The 19,275-nt window shown below is 45.3% G+C and overlaps 1 protein-coding gene across 1 annotated transcript in view; it reads left to right on the top strand.

Annotated features, from left to right (window-relative positions):
- Window positions 1-13,019, top strand: part of RAB8B (RAB8B, member RAS oncogene family) — a 72,924-nt gene extending 59,905 nt beyond the window's left edge. Inside the window, exons 4-8 of the mRNA XM_060174360.1 lie at window positions 3,138-3,215; window positions 5,084-5,173; window positions 6,261-6,326; window positions 9,547-9,597; window positions 10,837-13,019. Coding sequence (XP_060030343.1) covers window positions 3,138-3,215; window positions 5,084-5,173; window positions 6,261-6,326; window positions 9,547-9,597; window positions 10,837-10,929 — 378 coding nt within the window. The 3' untranslated portion in view covers window positions 10,930-13,019. The remainder of the gene's footprint in view (window positions 1-3,137; window positions 3,216-5,083; window positions 5,174-6,260; window positions 6,327-9,546; window positions 9,598-10,836) is intronic.
- The last annotated feature ends 6,256 nt before the right edge of the window (window positions 13,020-19,275 follow it).

Here is a 19,275-nt window from a genome sequence, read left to right as displayed (position 1 = left end):
TTGTCCAGAGGAGACAATGTCATCTTTTTGATGGCAGAGTAGTATTCCATGGAATACGTATCCATAACTTCCTTAGCTGGTCATCTGTAGATGGGCATCTAGACTGCCAAATAAAGTACTTACTGACCTTCAGGGAGACATCGGCAGCAGCACGGAGACCTCAACACATGACTCAGAGCAAGAGACAGATCATCAGGACAGAAAAATCAACAAGGGAATAGAGGCCTGAAATGAATAGATGAGATGAACTTAACAGATAAATTCAGAACCTTTCATCCCCCCCCCCAAAGAATATATATTCTTTCCAAGTGCAAGGGGCCCCTCTTGTCACAGTGCCCTCCCATCCTCGTCCACTACCACTCAAGCCCCACTATCAGAGTCGTCCCCACAAAAAAAAGATCGGGGCGCCCTTTCTAAAGCTCTACCGCCTTTGTACCCACAGCACTCGGTGAGCTCTGGGTTCCTGGCCTCCACGTCCCACCTGTGAAAGGCCACTGTGCCGAGGACCCACACAGCAGTTCTCTATTGGGCTCAGATTGGAATCAAAGGCAGGGGTGGGGCTTGGGTTCGAGGAAGTAGTTTGCTGGCTGTTTGTTTCCCCGCTGGAAGGGTTCCAGAGCACATGACACCACAACAGGGTTGGTGCCAGGCAGTTTGGAGGAGCCTTAATTAGAGTTGTGTTATCCACACAAACCTTTCTGTTAATCAAGGGTTTGAAAAAAGATTCATTTATGGGGTGGACAGTGGTGCACCTGTTTAAGCACCCGTGTTACCATGCACAAGGACCTGGGTTCGAGCCCGTCCCCTACCTGTGGGGCGGGGGCACTTTACAAGCAGTGAAACAGGTCTGCAGGTGTCTGTCTTTCTCTCTCCCTCTCTGCTTCCCCACCCCCAATTTCTCTCTGTCCTTTCACAGAAAATAGAATGGGGGAGAGGAAGGGAAAATGGCCACTGGGCGTGGTGGATTTGTACTTCTGGCACTGAGCCCCAGTAATAACCCCGGCGGCATTAAATTTAATAAATAAGCAAATAATTGCTGTTTTATTTCTGATGGGGAAAGACTGAAAGACCAGAGAACCACTCACCTCTGGCACGTGCTAGTAGCAGGGATCGAACCTGGGACCTCGGACATTCATTGCGTTCAGTGCTGTTTGTTTTCCCCCCGAGGAGCGGCTTATTGACAAACCCCCCCCCCCCCCCGTTTTTTAATTGTATAGGGCAGAAAGAAATTGACAGGGGAGGGAGAGACAGGGAGAGAAACAAAGAGACACCTGCAGACCTGCTGATGAAGCAATCCCCCCTGCAGGTGGGTTAATGGGGGCTCGAACCTGGGTCCTCGTGCATGGTAATGTGTGCACTTAACCAGGTGCACCACTGCCTGGCCCTGCTAAGGATTTTTAAGTAGCACATCTTGAGTCTATTTATAATAGCTCACAAACATAAGACACAAAGATCCTCTGCTGTGGAAACAGAAGAAGCAAACTGAGATGCCATTTCCTGAGTCCAAGTGGAGCCCAGGGTTGTAGGTTAAACACTTTCCGGAATCCCATCTCAGCTAGTCGTCCCAGGAACCCAGTGTGGAAGGTGCGCCGTCCTCCTCTCCCGGATGAGGACATGGAGACCGGGAAGGGTGAAGAATGACAAGCCTGCGGCCGTGCACACTGCCCTCAGCGCACCCAGTGTCGGCGAGGACGGCCCAGGCAGCGCACGGGGGACCGGTTTCGTGCCTCTGGCTCTGGAGGAGTGCCAGTCACCCTGGCCACACACTGTGTCCACACTCCCGGTGAGGGCTGGCCAGAGCGCCCCTGGACAGACGCAGTGCAGGAAAGACCAGATGTGGGTACAAGCTTGAAGGGGGGGAGTCAGCGGGAGTGGTTACGGGGTGTGTTTACTGCTGGGGGCAGCTGACACTCGAGACCAGGAGTCACTCAGGTTCTGTTATTTACTGTGGTGAAATATACAGGACACAGACGGTACCATTTCAATGTACAGTCCTCCACTTTGATATTTCCCTTTGACTGTATTTTCTTTTTTTTTTTTTATTTATTCATTATTGGGTAGAGACAGAGAGAAATTGATAGGGGAAGAGGAGATAGGGAGAAAGACAGAGAGACATCTGAAGCCTTACTTCACTCGTGAAGCTTTTCCCCCTGCAGATGGGGGCCAGGGGCTTGAACCTGGGTCCTTGCACATTGTAACGTGTGCACTTAACCAGGTGCACCACCACCTGGCCCCTGACTGTATTTGCTTTTTAAAAAATATTTATTTGCTTATTTTCCCTTTTGTTGTCCTTGTTTTTATTATTGTTGTGGTTATTATTATTGTTTTTATTGATGTCATTGTTGTTGGGTAGGACAGAGAGAAATCAATAGAGGAGGGGAAGACAGAGGGAGAGAAAGATAGACACCTGCAGACCTGCTTCACTGCTTGTGAGGTGACACTCCTGCAGGTGGGGAGCCGGGGGCTTGAACCAGGATCCTTACACTGGGGCTTGAACCAGGATCCTTACACTGGTCCTTGTGCTGTGTGCCTTACGTGCTTAACCCTCTGCACTTCGCCCGACCCCCCCCACACTGTGTTTTCTTGAGCATGTAAAGGTCTCCTTTGGAGCACAGCCAAAGTAAAGCATGCACATCTGGGGCCAGAAGGAGGGGGACAGAGGTTAGTATTGGTCACCTAAACACTCATTTTTTTTTTTTGGTTGACAAAAGCTTACATCAGCAGAAGAGACAGGGCAGTTTCGACTTGGAATAAGCAACTACACCCCAGGAGTATTGCCTCTTACTCTCGGTGTTATCTCTGCTTTTCCTTAACCCCTCTTTCTGTTCCAACCGGTGTGATTCTTATCTGTGAGGTCAGCAAGTATGGCTGTATCTCCTTCGCTATAAACACTAATTAATCAAAGCTGAACCGTGAAAACAGAGTAGTTACTGTGAGGGTGTGACAGTGCAAGAACTCTTCTGCCTTTGTTTGTAGGTCCTAAGCATTCATCGTGCACTCCCTTTATAAACATAAAGGCAGACCAAAGGGGTTTTTGCTGTCGTCATTTTGTTTTGTTCTTGAGAGGAATTCATTGAGGATTTTTTTTCTCTATTTTTAAATACATGAAGTGCTCAGTGAAGTTTGTTCTCTCACAGGGGATTATGCTGGTCTATGACATCACAAATGAAAAGTCCTTCGACAATATTAAAAACTGGATCAGAAACATCGAAGAGGTATGTATGCTGACACTAGGATCGTGTGAAGCTGTTGGGATGATGATGGCTGCTGGGTGCTTGCAGAGGGCTGTGTCTGTCCCTCACAGAGGCAGCTAAGTCCCAGAGAGAAGTAGGACAGGGACAGGGAGCCCGGAGGACAGGGTCCCCAGTGCCACAGATGGGCTGCTCCGCCAGACATGAGCACGGTCGGGGCAGGTGGGGAGGACTGTCATAGAATTTTAAGCTTGGGGCCAGATCTTAGAAATAGTTGAACCCAGGAGTCGGGCGGTAGCGCAGTGGGTTAAGCGCATGTGGCGCCAAGCGCAAGGACTGGCTTAAGGATCCCGGTTCGAGCCCCCGGCTCCCCACCTGCAGGGGAGTCGCTTCACAGGCGGTGAAGCAGGGCTGCAGGTGTCTTTCTTTCTCTCCTCCTCTCTGTCCTATCCAACAATGACTACATCAGTAACAACAATAATAACTACAACAACAAAACAACAAGGGAAACAAAAGGGAAAACAAATAAATACAAAAAAAAGGGAAAGAAATAGTTGAACCCAAGTCCCCACTTGACATAGAAGGAAACTGAGGCCAGAAAGAAGTGACTTCCCGCTCTGCTCAGGAAGCCCCGGAAAAAGTTGAGTCAAGGTGACAACATCGAGTTCCCAGTTAATGCGTGGGAACATGCATCTTAAAATCCCTTTAACATTGGTTTATAGTATTATAAGATTTTAGAAATAAAATGTGACAAATATCCTAACTGTGTATCTAAGACTCACCACATTCAAGGCCGTTATACCAAAGAGCCCTCCACTTACCCTCCCCTCCCCTCTGGTAACCAGCATAGTTCTCTCCAAACCCGAGTCAATTTGGTAATTACAACTGATTTTTTTTTTTGCAAGTTTGCTTGATTTATTTATATTACACATATGAATAGTACTCTTTCCTTTCTTATCCTGCTTAACATTTCAACTGGCAAAAGCCTCTTTATTTCCGCAGCTTCTGTTTTCTCCATCTTCCATAGCTGAAGTTTGGTTGGCTTCCTGATTGATGTATTATGATCATCTTTTTTTTCTCTGACTCTGAAATCATTTTGTACACATGTACAGAGGCCTACATAAATTTGTGTTACTTTAAATATTTTATGTATTAATTATTGCATAGAGACAGAGAAATTGAGAGGGAAGGGGAGTCACAGAGAGGGTGAGAGACAGAGGGACACCTGCAGCCCTGCTTCACCACTTGTGAAGCTTTCCCCCTGCAGGTGGAGACCAGAGGCTTGAACCTGGGTCCTTGAGCACTGTAACATGTGTGCTCAACCAGGTGTGCCACCACCCAGCCCCCCAGAGACTGGCTCTTTATCTGACGTTCTATTACAAATGTGTGTGGATTTCTGATACTTAAGAATTAGTTATTTGTATATGAGAGAGAGGGAGAGAGAGAGTGCCCTGGAACATGGCTTTACCTCTTGTGATCCCCCACCCCCCAGGTGGAGACCTAAGGCTTGAACCCAGGTCCTTGCACATTGTAACGGCGTATGCTCTATTAGATGTGCCACTGCCAGGCCCCTTAAATGTATGTCTTTCAGAAGATCTAAATTCCTTGTTCCTTTTTCTGACCCAAAGTATGTGGAAGTATTGCCATGTAATGACCACCGGCCTTTTCCTGTACGCTCATACGCAGAAAGAGACTCGCAGTGGCTGTAATAACCCTGGGCGGGGGGCGAGCCGGGGGTGTTGACAGAGTTTCCTGTGCTGTCACTTTCCTCCCTCGTCTGCGACTGGAGTGAAAGTCCGGTTTGTAGGCAGAGTTCTGACAAGTTAGGATTTGCCTGTGGAATAACTGCTCTTCTTTGACTGCTCCTGTGGCATCTGCTTTTTCCCCCGCAGCACGCTTCTTCAGATGTTGAAAGAATGATCCTGGGTAACAAGTGTGATATGAATGACAAAAGACAAGTGTCCAAAGAAAGAGGAGAGAAGGTAAGTCTGAGCTGAGCGAGCGCACAAAGATCGCATTGGCTCACATCCAGCATTTATCTTTCTTAGTATGATTGAATTATGGATAGAAGTGGTCAGAGCATTTCTCTTTTTAATCCTTTAAAAAGCCGCAAAGACTTGTTGTAATCCACTGGGATGGGCGAATTTAGCCCCATATGCTGTGGAGTCATGACTCAACCCTGAAGAATTCGCTGTTTTCTGGGACACACACAAACTGGTCCCTTCTTCAGATCCCTGCAGCTTAGAGTTGAGGCTATTTCTCCCAGCTCTGGAAATGCCCAGTTTTTGAAGTTAAAGAGATCCACCCCCTCTGGGGAAATTAGGACCAGGAGCGGGAGGTTCCAGTACTCAGACGCTGGGTTTGGATGGCGAAGAGGAAGCATGGAAGTCACCGGCTGCGGCCTGTCCCTCACAGACACAGTTTACTTTGCGTGCTTATTTACCTCCTGGGCATTTTTCAGAATCGAAGCTTCCATTCCTAAGTCTGGAAATTTTCGCTTAGGATTTTTTTTTTTTCTTCATCATACGTGCAAAATGCATTTTGCTGTTCAGCTTGTCTGCAGACCTCCCTCTTTCTAAAAAAAAAAATCACCTACTGATTATATACTGTACTCATTTATAACTACTCTTGTGTTATACATGAGTTGGGGATGGAACTCGTCGGTTGTGAATGGAAATGTGAGAGAGCTTGCAATCTGTCTCAGTCAGAAGAAATACAAATAATGAGTGCTCTCAAGTTTTTGTTCTGCTTCTAGTAATGCTTTAAAAAATAATGGCTGGGGTGTGTGTGTGTGTGTGTGTGAGGGACGGCACTGTCAGGGCATGTGAAGGAGCTGGAATCCCCACTAGTGGCAGGAGAGACATCTGCCTCGTGGTTTCTCTTCAGAGTTTACCAGAGAATCGGAAAGTAGAGAGAAAAGAAGTCCTGAGAATCGCAACTGTGCTATCCTCCTCACGATGATCAAGTTAGATATCCAGATTCCTGGCGTAGTGGGGGAAAGCAAAGCTTAATTGCTTTATACGTTCATACGACTCGCTGTGAATTTAGACGTTTCTGTCTTCCTTTCAGTTAGCCATTGACTATGGGATTAAATTCTTGGAGACGAGCGCGAAGTCCAGTACAAACGTAGAAGAGGTAAGGAAGAAATGCCCAGCGCCTGGGCTGCCGTGGTGGCCATGCTGAGATGCCTCTTCCGAGCGCCTCTCTTAGCCTTGCCCCCTGGCTGGCCCAGTGAAGGTGTTGCGTGAACCAGTGGTCGCTTCCAACTTGTATGTAGACACTGCTGGTTGAATTTCAAGCTCCCGCCCCTCTCAGAGGCTGTATTATTAGATCGCTCAGCTGGCACTCACTGGGTACGAGCTGGAAGTTCAGTGTGCGTTCAGCTCTGCTCTTTCCCTAGAAGGCTGGACGTCCAGTGTCCTCTGTCCGTGCACGGTCGCTCATGTCATCCTGGTGCATTCGGAGGGGAGGAAGCAGGCTATGTCGTAAGACAGTGGCATTTACCAGAAATGAGAAAGTGTATTTATCAGAAAGCAACTTTTAACACATTTTCCTCAAGGTAACTGTTAGAAACTATATCACAGAAACTCTCCTAAAGAAAGGTGTTCTTTGGCAGAGGCAGAATTGGTCAAACTGACTAGGTCTATGTATTTTTTAAATTTAATTGGAAAGTGACCATAAAAATATTACATGTAATGTGGGTTGATATGTGCAGCTCACTTAGGAGTTCTGATGGCCCCCATAAAGCGTTTCATTTTGGAAGCTACTCACTAGTGGTTCTTGTAACTAACAAGCTAGTCGAGCTAGTCGCCACGATTCCATTGCCTGTTGGAGACTGGTCACAGATCTCCCTTGGTTTCCAGTAACTAACAATTGTCTTTTTTTCAGATTGGTTAATGGAGATTAAGAAACAGGAAGTCTCTGCTGATTTATTTATATAAGCATAGACAAGCAGAAAAATGCTTCCTTCTGCTTGCCACAAAAGGATTGCTTTCCATGAGAGAGGGGAGCCTCTTAAGTCAGCTGTGAAGGGGGATACAAGAGGAAAAGCTTGCTCACTGAGACCCACCTCCATAGCCGGGCTTTCCCGGACTGGCTTGGGGCTCTGCCCGACTGCACTGTGATGCCATAGAGCCTCGAGTGCTGGAACCAGAGAGCTGGGAGTCACCGCTGCCGCTTTATTCCTGCCAGATTTTTCTGCAGAAATTAGCAGTTTCCCAGAGCTGTGATCTAGTGGGATCGGCCTTATAAAGCCCAGGATTGGCTAGTCCAGAAACAGACTCACGGGTGACCCCGTGTGCCAGACGCTGACAAGGAGTCATGGCAGCCCTGGCCAGATTGTTTCTGTGTGACTCCGTGAGGAATTGGTCTTTGGTAGCGCGTGGGGGGTGGGGGCAGCGGGAGTGGTGGGCGACAAAGAGGTTGACCATCATGGAAACAAAAGAAGCTTTCAGAGTCATGATTCTGTGGGTGCTTTACTTGTGTGAGGCTCTGAGTTCAGTCCCTGGCACCATGCATGACCAAGCTGTGCTCTGATTTCTCTCATTAAATAAATAAATCTTTGATTTGTTTCTGTTTGTTTGTTTTTTAAGAGACTGGAGATGACTTCCTCCACCTGATCACGCACCAGGGCAGGGGCCCCTGTACCACATGAGAATCCCATAGCTGGTGGAGCAGCGTGTGCTATTCCTCTTCTAAACAAGCAAACAGACACAAAAAAAATGGACCCAGGGCTTAACAGATTTTAAGAGGTTCTGAGTTCATTCCCTGGCACTGCATTAAAAAAAAGAAAAAAGCGGGGCCGGGTGGTGGCACACCTGGTTGAGCGCATGTATTACAGTGCGCAAGGACCCGGGTTCGAGTCCCCGGTCCCCACCTGCAGGGGGAAAGCTTTACAAGTGGTGAAGCAGTGCTGCAGGTGTCTCTCTGTCTCTCTCCCTCTCTGTCCCCCACCTTGATTTCTGGCTGTCTCTATCCAATAAATAAAGATAATAAATTTAAAAAATTAAAAGAAAGAAAAAAGTCATGTAAATAGTCAACGACTGCCACCTCTCCAGATTCAAAGGAGGTCTCGAAACTTTACATCAGGCTCAACCTGACGCTGTTGACTGGCTACGGAAGAAGGGCAAACGCTAGAAGAAGAAAAAGTCATGTAACCATCTTGTAGCCAGGGGTCGCAGCAGGCAGAGCATAGGACTTGCTTGTGTGAGGTCCTCCTCCCGTTTGGCCTGATGTTTAGGGCAGGGAATTTGCCCTGTAGGAACTGGTAGGAATTTATAGTGCTAAGTCATGGAAGGTTATAGTTTGTGGATAATAAGATTATAGTTTATCTGTCTGGGGAGGAGGGAGAGGGAGAGGAGAAGGAGAGAAAAGACACTTGGTGTGGTGGAATGATTGTGTGGGCACTGAGCCCTAGCGAGCACCCCACCTAGAACTCAAGTGAATTTGTTAGGAGCTTGTGTCGGACATCCTGTGCAGAAAATACTCAGTGAATGAATGGCAGCTTGACGTCGTAGGAAATTTTATAAGTGAAAAGCGAGGGCTGGGGAGAAAGCATAATGGTTCAATGACAGCTTGATATCGTCGGAAATGTTTGTAAGTGAAAAGTGAGGGCTGGGAGACAGCATAATGGTTCTGCAAAAGACTCTCCTGCCTCAGGCTTCTTCGCATGTTCAGTCCCTAACATCACCATCAGCTAGAGCTGAACAGTACTCTGGTGTCTCTCTCTCTCTCTCTCTCTCCCTCTCTCCCTCTCTCCCCACCCTCTCTCTCTCCCTCTCTCCCCACCCTCTCTCTCTCCCTCTCTCCCCCCTCCCTCTCTCTCCCTCTCTGTCTCTCTCTCTCTCTCTCTCCTTTTTGCACTCAGCTCTGGTTTATGGTGATGCAGGAGACTGAACCTGGAACTTTGGAGCCTCAGGCAGGAGAGAGTGTTTGCATAACCATTATGCTGTTTACCCCCTGCCCTCTCAATCCTTCTCCTGCTCTTCCTCTCCCTACCCTCCACATCTTTCTTTTGTGTCTATCTCATTAATATAAATAAAATTTGAAAAATCATTTATTTAAAAAAAATGGATAGGGGTAGATATTATAATGGTTATGGAGAGACTCTCATGCCTGAGGCTCCAAAGTCCCAGGTTCAATCCCCTGCACCACCATAAGCCAGAGCTGAGCAGTGCTCTGGTTAAAAAAAAAAAATTGAAAGAAAACATTTATGTGCCCACTATGATCATGTTCTTTGCTCAATTCAAAATGTTAAAGGAAGATGCTTATGTTTTATAATGCAATGATGAAAGGTCTACATTCTGTTTGTACATTTATCTTTAGCATATAATAAATTGTTTTGTCTGTCCTTTAGGCATTTTATACACTTGCACGAGATATAATGACAAAACTCAACAGAAAAATGGTATGTATTACTTATAATTTTAATTCTCATTATGTTTTTTTAAAATGTGTTTTTTTATATTTATTTATTCCCTTTTGTTGCCCTTGTTTTATTGTTGTAGTTATTGTTGTTGTTATTAATGTTGTCATTGTTGGATAGGACAGAAAAGTGGAGAGAGGAGGAGAAGACGGGGGGAGAGAAAGACAGACACCTGCAGACCTGCTTCACCGCCTGTGAAGCGAGTCCCCTGCAGGTGGGGAGCCAGGGGCTTGAACCAGGACTCTTACGCTGGTCCTTGCACTTGACACCACGTGCAGTTAATCCACTGTGCTGCCACCTGACTCCCAAAATGTGTTTTCTTATGTTACTTATTTGGTTAAAATGATAAGTCTGCTGTTAATATGTTCCCCTCTCATTCGCTGCTTCCTCCCCCCAACTCACATACTCATCTCGGGGAACTTTTATTATTTTTTTTTTCTTCAGGTTTTTCAGATCTGAACTCTGTAGCTGTTCAGTCCTGACTCCTTAAGTGATCTGGATTTGAACTTTTGGCTAGAACAGTTAAAATAATATTGGCATAAATTAAAATTTTCGCCACGTTATTAATTCAGGGCTCATGTGACTGATATTTATATCTGCATATAATAGTGATCTTCAAGTTACTGAAGTTGACTTGAGTTTGAAATTATAAATCGTTAGGACTGCCTTGAAAATTTGTCTCAGTTTGAAACTTTTATGTAAAGTATATCTTAGTTTCCTCCTTCTCTTCTTTTACTTTATTGGAGGATTAATGGGTGATTATATTCTTTATTGGGGGGGTAAATGAATGATTCAGTACAGTTGCTGACACGGGTACAATTTCATATCTGGTAGATGTCTGCAAAACACTCTCAACCCCAACTTAAGGTTCCTTCTAACGGGATTCTCTATATCGATGGCTTATGTTTCCATCATTACCCTTGAAAATACCGTTCACTGGCTAATACTCCTTTGCAATTTGGAAGTGGGAGTTTTCTATCTAATATATTATTAATAGAAAATAAGATGAAAACCACTGTCCCTAAAACGGTGTCCTCATTTTAACCCACCAATCTCCAGTGATACAGACAGCCTGCGAGCTTAGCTGTTCCCTCCCCAGTCTTTAAAGCACCAAGCGCGTTTGATGATGTGGTTTGACCGTCTGAGTCTTCGGGCAGCTGGGGTTGAACTTATAGAGCGGTCATGCTCGTTGCCTCGGTAACTCGGCCTTCTCTCTTTCAGAACGACAGCAATTCGTCAGGGGCAGGTGGGCCAGTGAAAATTACAGAAAACCGATCAAAGAAGACCAGCTTCTTCCGCTGCTCGCTGCTTTGATGAACTCTTTTTCTAAGAGACTGCAGGACCCTCTCTTGCTTCTCTGAAAGCACAGGTCACCCAGCCTCCGACTCTTCCTGCCCGGCTGCTGCGGAGAGCACCATGCCCCCCAGACCTCTGGACACAGACTCCCAGTGGACGCCAGCCCCCTGGCCAGCACCATCCCAGGCTCCTTTTCTCCAACATGGAAGCAGTGGTGTGGAGAGACATGCAGGACCTGTCCTCTTTTTCCTTTGTTGCAGAACTTGCTAGCTTTCTTTCTCACTGCACAGCAGTGCTAACCTTTTTCCGACTTACTGCGAAATCTGAGGCTCACAAGTGCACATTTTTGTCCCATAAACTTCTGGACAAATGTGTGCATTGGGGGTGGAGGTTTACAAATAAGAGCGAGGGCACTGAAAGTAGAGATTAACCTGTTTGGTCCGGTTCTCTGGGCCAACTGCCATTGCACCCACAGCATTTATTTACACGCCCTGATGTGTAGTTTTCTCCACTAAGAGTCAAATTCTCTTCAGATCTTTCTCAAAAAGAAAAAAAAAAAATAACCATCTCGTCATCAGAGGCCACACGTTCTTGATTTCTTCATCCTTCAGTTGTTTGCCAGAGACTCTGGTTAGTGGAAGTCACCTCAGTCTCCTTTCGCCTGGGGTCCGTCTCACTCTACCTGCCCTTTCTTTTGACCTGTTATAACCACTCAGTTATCTACCTAAGACACAGCAGATCTGAACCTCCTTGTCTGCTTCTCGTTGTGAACTTTTGAGCTGAAATTTGGCATAAGCAGCTAGATGGCCTTTTATCTCAGCACCCAGTCGTGCTTATTTTTTTGTCATGCCAAGTACTCCTTAGCTTGTTGGTTTAGTCTGAATGCCTCGCTCCTGCCATCATCTCTTGTCTGTAAGAGCTAACAAAGAGTTAGTTTTTAGTTTGCAGGAAGCTAACCAGAAGGGAGAGTGACAGGTTGCTATAAATTTAATAAAGATAGCTCTTGATGATTATAACATGAGAATTTGGTTCTGCCTTATTGATTCTGTTGTTGTTGTTTTATAAGAGTAACTAGACCCATGCAGCCTCTAGGAAGAATGTCGCTTTCTCACTAGAGAAAGTCTGCTGGAGGTTTCAGTTTGGAAATAGCTGTTGTTGAGTGTGTGAGCCCAGCTCCATCTGTTCAGGTTCATTGTTACAGAACTTGGTCCAGTCATTTGGACTGAAGCCAGCCAAACGCTTAGCTGCCTTTCTCACCAAACTGCTACTGGTGGTCCTTATGTATATGATGCTATCACAAAAGGGGAAAGGGAAAAAAAAAGAACTTAGTGCTAACTTATGTGCCAAATTCAGATTTTTCTGTCGCTGCTGTTACTCTGGCCTTCTGACACAGAAAGGAACAACAAAGAGGTGACCAGGGAAATGAATTCTGTTCACAACTATCCTTCCTGTTTCCCTGCTTTGTTCTGTAAAGGTCACCATCAGGCTTGATCGACAGTGGAAACGTATTGCTTATTACTGTAGGGATTTCTGCTTCAAATTAAGGTCTTGTTGGAATCCACTGTTGCTTGGACCAGCTAACGTAGACCATCTGTTTGAAAACTTCTGCATAGTTGAGAGGCAACAAAGTACTGGGCTCTCTCTCTCTCTCTCTCTCTCTCTCCCTTCCTCCCTCCCTCCCTCCCCTCCCTCTCTCTCTCCAACAGACACACAAAACTTGTTGCTGATAAATTTCAGCCTCCTTGATTGTCTGACTTCCCTGTAGGTTTACAGACATCTGTTGGTGTTCTAGTAAGACCGGCAGTTCTTTGTTTAACAGTTGATTGTAAGTCTACCATGTTAGAGTTAGGTCCACCTTTAGCAAAGGAAAGTGAATTTCTTAGAAGCATGTTATCTTTACTCACTCTCAGAAAAAGATCCAAGCAGCTAGACTTTCTGAACAGGAACAAAGTGATTTCTCAAAAGGCAAGTGCTATGGTGCCGTGTGTGAATGTAGCCCTCTTAGTAACTAACCTCTGACTGCTCGGTCTCTTAACCCTTTGGTTTATATCTCAGGGGCTGTCTGCAAACCAAAACTGACATATTCTGTGGTTAGCTTTTTTTTTTTTTTTTTTTAAACAAAGTGTTTTGCCTTTTACTTTACTCTTTCTCTCTTGTCTTTTCTGAGTTAATAACCAGTCTCCACAAACTTCCCTTTGAAAGAGCCTGTCAGAAAGCTCCACAAGCCTCAAAGTGTTCTTTGAAGTAGCAGCAAATCAGGGGTGGGGGTGGGGAGGGGAGGATATAAGCTCTGTTATATAGAAATAAATTGTCCTCGATATTTTCTTACATTTAGCTTTGCTAAATTGTATATAATTTGAACTAAGACCATAGGAAATTCTCTTTCTGCATGGTAAGACGACCCAATAAACAGTCCCCTCTGCTGAATAATGTACATAGAGTGCATTATTATTATTGTTATTTTCTATTCGTAGAAGAACTGAGAGACAGATTAACTGTCAGTTCCCTGCCAAAACAGAAGACATCCAGGTTTGTGCAAACCTTGTTGTGGCCTAAGGAGAAGGTCCATGAAGACGTGTCGGCTGCAGTGCTAGTGACTCGGTGGCCGCACTTTGTCATGCGCGTGACAGTGGGTGAACACCACTTTGTCAAGTAGTCTAAGGGAACCCGCCAATAGAAAGGCCCTGGGAGTCCACTGCCTGGAAGTCAAGCTGATTGTCAGCTGGTTGGCTGGGCACATACTTGACTTCCCACAGATGGGGGTTAGGAGGTGCTGCAAGGTTTCTTACTATTTACAGAAACATTTTGTGCTGTCTTTGTTATCAATTTTCAGAAGACTATACTCATTTTTTTTTCTCTTTGAAGGACTATTTTTTAATTATACCTCATTTAGAAAACTAGTATTCTAATAACCGGTAGGGAAAAAAAAAAACAGTGAGCCAGCCTTTAATGTCTAACACAAATTAGATTATGTTTTGTTTTAACTCAAGCTATCATTGGTCCATGTAGAAGGTAGTTTCATTTAGGGTAGAATATATATGTCGTACCCAATAGTGGAAAAAAAAAATTATCTCACTGTTAACGAATTTAGCTGTGCAATATAGATAAAACTGTTTGCAGATTTTTCTAAATAAGAGATTATAACTCCATTGTACAGGTTCTGAAAGCTGTGGGAATCTGTCTTAAAACTTCATGGGCTCCTCCTGTAATCAGTAAGTGATACACTCAAAGCAAGCAGATTTTGTTTTCTTGCCTATGACCTTGGTTCCCTTATATATTTAGTTCCTAGTCTTTAAAATTGAGCTTCTAAGATTTTTTAAATGATATTTTATTATTGGGGTTTCTTTATTTCAGATTTAAGCACTCATTTCTGTTGTCAGGATTTTCTTCTTCTTCTTCTTCTTCTTCTTCTTCTTCTTCTTCTTCTTCTTCTTCTTCTTCTTCTTCTTCTTCTCTTTTTAGGATGTCTCCCTGAATAGCAAGGACATTGCTTTTTCTTTCATTTCAAATCCAAAGAAAGTGGGATGTCTTAAAAATTGAAATTTTTGTCCTAGGGATCTGTAGGGACAGGATATGCTAATAAAATTGTCAAGTGCTAGCACAGTTTTACAGCAGAAAGACCTTTTAGGCTAATAAAAATGATCATTTTCACTCAAAAAGATGTCTAACATGACTGAAGTACACAGACATAAAAGTCAGCAAACCATTTTAGGGACCTTTCAAATCCGTCTTTGTTCTTTGAAATGCTCGTGCCATACGTGACCGCACTTCTCCTTGCCAAGAACTAGGAGAACCCGTTGTCTCATCTTGCCTCTCCCTTCCACTACCCTCTTTTTCTCTCAACACCAGGATTATCTTTGGGGTTTGGTGCCTGCACCTGAATCTACTGCTCCTGGCAGCGGTTTTTCTTCTTCTTTTTAAAAAATTTTTAAACCCCTTTATTTGATAAGACAGATGGAGAGTAGAGCAGAAGAGAGAAAGAGAGACACCTATACCACTGGCTTCACTGCAGGTGGGGACCAGGAGCTCAAACCTGGGACCTCGTGCTTGGTACCATAAGCACTCAACACTGTTCTGAGTACTGCTATGTGGCCCCTTACCCCTGCCTTTTCTTTCTTTTCTCTTTTCTCTTCCTTTCTTTTCTCTTCTTTTCTTTCTTTCTTTCTTTCTTTCTTTCTTTCTTTCTTTCTGAAATGTGAATTTCATTATTAGTGTTCATTATTCCTCTGAACTTTCACAAATGGGTTTTGTTTTGTATGTCTGCAGTGGATGCTGCAAGCCCGGTTGATGCCACAAACACTTTGATTGGACCCACGTCCCCTGGGACAGATACCTAGCTTCCCCGTAGAAGACCCCACTGTTTGTTTCAACAGAGTTTACTTGTTTTCCTGTGGCTTCTCGCAAGACGCTCCTGTAGCTACAGTGCCCCTGTCCCATGGTTAATCCTGTTTAAGCCGATTCTCTAACTGTGTACTGATACCACTGCTGTGGTGTTTTTTTAAATGAATTTTATTCCCAGGTGTACTTTTTCTTTTTTTCTTCTTTTTTTTTTTCTTTTTACAATAATGTTTATCTAAAATAAAAACTCCATAATGGACATACTCATGACTCTCTGAAATGAATTGTGCACTTAAAAAAAAAAAAATCTCTTCAGACTTGCTAGCTGTGGGGCTCAAATCATGGGAGAATTTTCTGGGAGGAGCCAGAAGATGCTGGGTCTTCAGCCACAGCCCAGGCCTGGCCAGGCCCCCTCTGATGTCTGCAGAAGTGTCATTTCCTGCACCTGCCTCAGATTGTCCCCTGTGCCTCCCTGCCAGACTGAGCTGGAGAAAGGGGGTCTATGTCTTTAGTTCTCGTGTTCGCAGTCCCCAGTAAGCAGCCTGGTGCATGGTAGGTATTTAATTAGTGTTGACAGAAACAGAGGGATTCCGCAGTTAACAAAATAAACACATTGCAGAAGAAAGCGTCATCTAGGGGCTGTTTGTTCCCCATTGACTCTGTCAGAGAAGGAGAGAGAGAAAAGCCGTATCCCCACCATTCATGGAGTCCGCATACAGATGGAGAGAGAGAGGAGGAGGAGAAGAGACATCACAGCTTCACTCCACTGTACACAGCCTCTTTGGGGCTGCACAGGTAGCTGAGTGCTAGAGAGTATGCTTCTCACGTGAGAATTGGACGTGAAGTTCTTCAATGCCTCAGTAAGTAGAGCAATAAAAAAAATAAATCCATATTAAATTAATAAAAGGTGGGGAAGCCTCATTAACTGGTTTTTAGTCAGGTCTTTAAGTAGTTTTATTCTTGGTTAAGTACCTTACACAGTTTTCATCTTCACTAAATAGAGAAGATTCCCACCGAATCAAGATAAATCACCTAAATTGCTTAATGCCATGAGCAATTGCACAAACCCTCTCCCCCTTCATCTTTCCAATATTATTTCACGGGATAGAAGAGGAAGCCCCCCACCCATGCATAGCAAGTAAGTACCCAGCCAGGAGCCAAGTACTTACTAGCGGTCATCATTTGGACTTTCCCCCGCTTGTCTCCCTCCCTCCCTGGAGCTCATCCCTCACTCGATTGTTTGCACAAGTTCTCAGTCTCCCTTCTGTTCCTCTGCTTTCTCTGCTTCGTTCCTCTGCTTCTCTTTAGCTACCTGCCGTTTCTCTGATCGAAGCCACCGTTAGCTTCCACTTCAAGTGTGCAGAACATATCCCGCTTGGAGCCCTGTTTTCCAGCCCTTTACAAAGCGGAGCCAATCCCACCGCTGACCCAGTTGCACCCCATGACTTGTAACCCCTAGCCTGCTGGCCCGACCCCGCTTCTCTCCTGTCCCTCTGCTCACACACCCAGGACGTCCTGAACTACTTCCTGTGCCTGTAAGTGCCATGCTTCCTCCCTCTCCCACACTCCTTCCCTTCCTCCTTGCTTTACCAGCCCCCCCCACTAGCCCGTCATAAGACAGGAACACATCAGCTTCCACTGTCACATCACAACCCAGTTCCGGATGTTCTCAGGAGTTCACAATCATATTGACAGTAAGCACCTGTTCCCTTCCCTCTCTCGGCCACCCTGTAGGGATTTAATCCCTGAGTCACTCAGACACCTTGTGCTTTCAAGTCTTGGGGAAACTAGTAATAATTTCACACACACACAAGTTAGGAATCAACACTGCGGCCTTGCCTCAAGTCAACACTGCGGCCTTGCCTCAAATCTCTCACTTGTAGAGAGAACCCTGGTGAAGGGGCTAGGTGGTGGTGTACCTGGTTGAGTGCACACATTATAGTGTGCAAGGACAGAGGTTCAAGCCCCTGCAGGGGGGTGTCGGACTCTTCGGTGGGGAGGCCTCTTCCCGGGCAGAAACTTTAGGGCTTACGCGCTCTGTTGCGCACCAGATGCGGGGGCCCCAGAAGGAATGTTCCGGGGCAGCAGGGTGAGCGACTGGATCTTTTCCTGTGTGGCAAGTGGTACCACCAGGGATCACCAGGGGAATGTGTCGTGCACACAGTCCGTTTACTGAACAGCAAAGCAGGGTGTATAAGGGGCCGCAGGAGGAAGTGACGTGTGTATACCATATATGGTAGGGAGGCAGAGGGTCTGGGGAGGGTCGGGACTTTTCCAGTAATTGCTGAGCAAGAGGTTTAGTCGGTTAAAGGAACGAGGAAGCAAGGTTATCAGTAACCAGCAGCCAGAGGGTGGTCCTGAGGGCAGAGAGTAGATCAGATGTGACCAAAGGAATGGAGTGGGTGGGGAAGTAGGGAAGGGCCTTTCAGGCAAAACCATGATTGTGTAGAAAAGGGAGAGTGGCAGGGAGGCTGACAGGGAACTTTTCCCTGGTGGTCGTTTTTCTTCCATGCTAGACCTCAAGCAGAGAGAGACTGACAGAAAGGTCGTGTCACCCAGGCTCCCACTTTTCAGTAGGAGGCTCTACACCATGCTCAACCATATCCTCACAATTTCCCTGGATAGGACAGAAATGGAGAGAAGAGGGTAAGACAGAGAGGGGGAGAGAAAGACAGACACCTGCAGACCTGCTTCACCACCCGTAAAGCGACTCCCCTGCAGGTGGGGAGCCGGGGGCTCGAACCGGCATCCCTCTGCCAGTCTTTGTGCTTTGTGCCACGTGTGCTTAACCCGCTGCACTACTGCCCGGCCCCCACAAAATGTGTTTCTGTCCCTACATTTTAAAATCTTAAAGCACAGATCTTGGAGAGCTATTTACCAATGATACAGAGAAATATCCATGGTGATTACTTGCATAGAATCTTAATTTCCACTGAGAATGAGGACATTATGGGGAGCTATTAAGTAACGATAAGGTAAAGGACACAGTGTGAAGGCTTAAGTAATGGAATTACATTTGATAACAACGATTCAGGAACAGATCCAAAGAATCCATGTAACACTGAATCACTATGTCATCTAGAGTTGCTGTTGCAATCTCAGTTTGCACAGCTACTGGATAAGAATTCAAAATGACAGCCACTGGTGTCTCGAGAAATGTTCTGTGGAATAAGTAGAGGGGAAAACACACACAGACACATGACGACACTCCTGTAAGGACTGAACAGTTCCTGTGCTCTGTGAAAGCCCGTGTTCAAAGGTGCACCACAAAAACACCTACAGTCAGGTTCTAGAGCTTGTTAAGTAGTATTTGTCCTTTCTTTAAAAAAAAATTTTTTTTTTCTTACTAGGGTTATTGCTGGAGTTTGGTGCCAGCACTACAAATCCACCTCTCCCAGCAATCTTTTTTTTTTCTTCCTATTTTTTTATTTGATAGGATATAGAGAAATTGAGAGGGTTGGGGGAGGTAGAGAAGGAGAAAGATACATACCTGCAGACCTGCTTCACGACTCTGAAGTTTTCCCCCTAAAGGTGGGGAGCCGGAGCTTGAACCCAAGTCCTTGTTCATGATAATGTGTGGGTTTAACCAAGTATGCCACCGCCTGACCCCCATGTCTGTCTTTAATATTAATCTGTAAGAGGCCCCTCCTCCAATATTTATCTATTTTACAAGAAAAAGAGGGAGAGCAGAGCACTGCTATGTCACATATGATGTTGAGATCAAACAAGGACCTTTGACATGCCAGTCCTGAGCTGGTTGCTCCAAGAGCTTTTATTTATTTATAACATTAAAGGGAAGCAGCAGAGGCTGACACTTTTGTAGCACCTGCTGTGCCAGAATAAACAACAAACCAGGAAGTACTGTTATTTCCAGTGAACATGAAGAATAAGCACCTAGGTGTGAATGACCAGAGAATGGTTTTCTGGTTTTGATTTTCAAACCTCTCAGAAAATGTTTAATTAACATAAAAGAGAAAATGCGTTTGATAATATATTAGAAGTACTGTGAAAATTCCTTTGTTCATT

Source organism: Erinaceus europaeus, chromosome 16 (genome assembly GCF_950295315.1).
Source record: "Erinaceus europaeus chromosome 16, mEriEur2.1, whole genome shotgun sequence".
In the NCBI taxonomy this organism is placed as follows: domain Eukaryota; kingdom Metazoa; phylum Chordata; class Mammalia; order Eulipotyphla; family Erinaceidae; genus Erinaceus; species Erinaceus europaeus.
The sequence above is the reverse complement of the archived record's forward strand: the minus strand, read 5'-3'. Positions and strand labels throughout refer to the sequence as shown.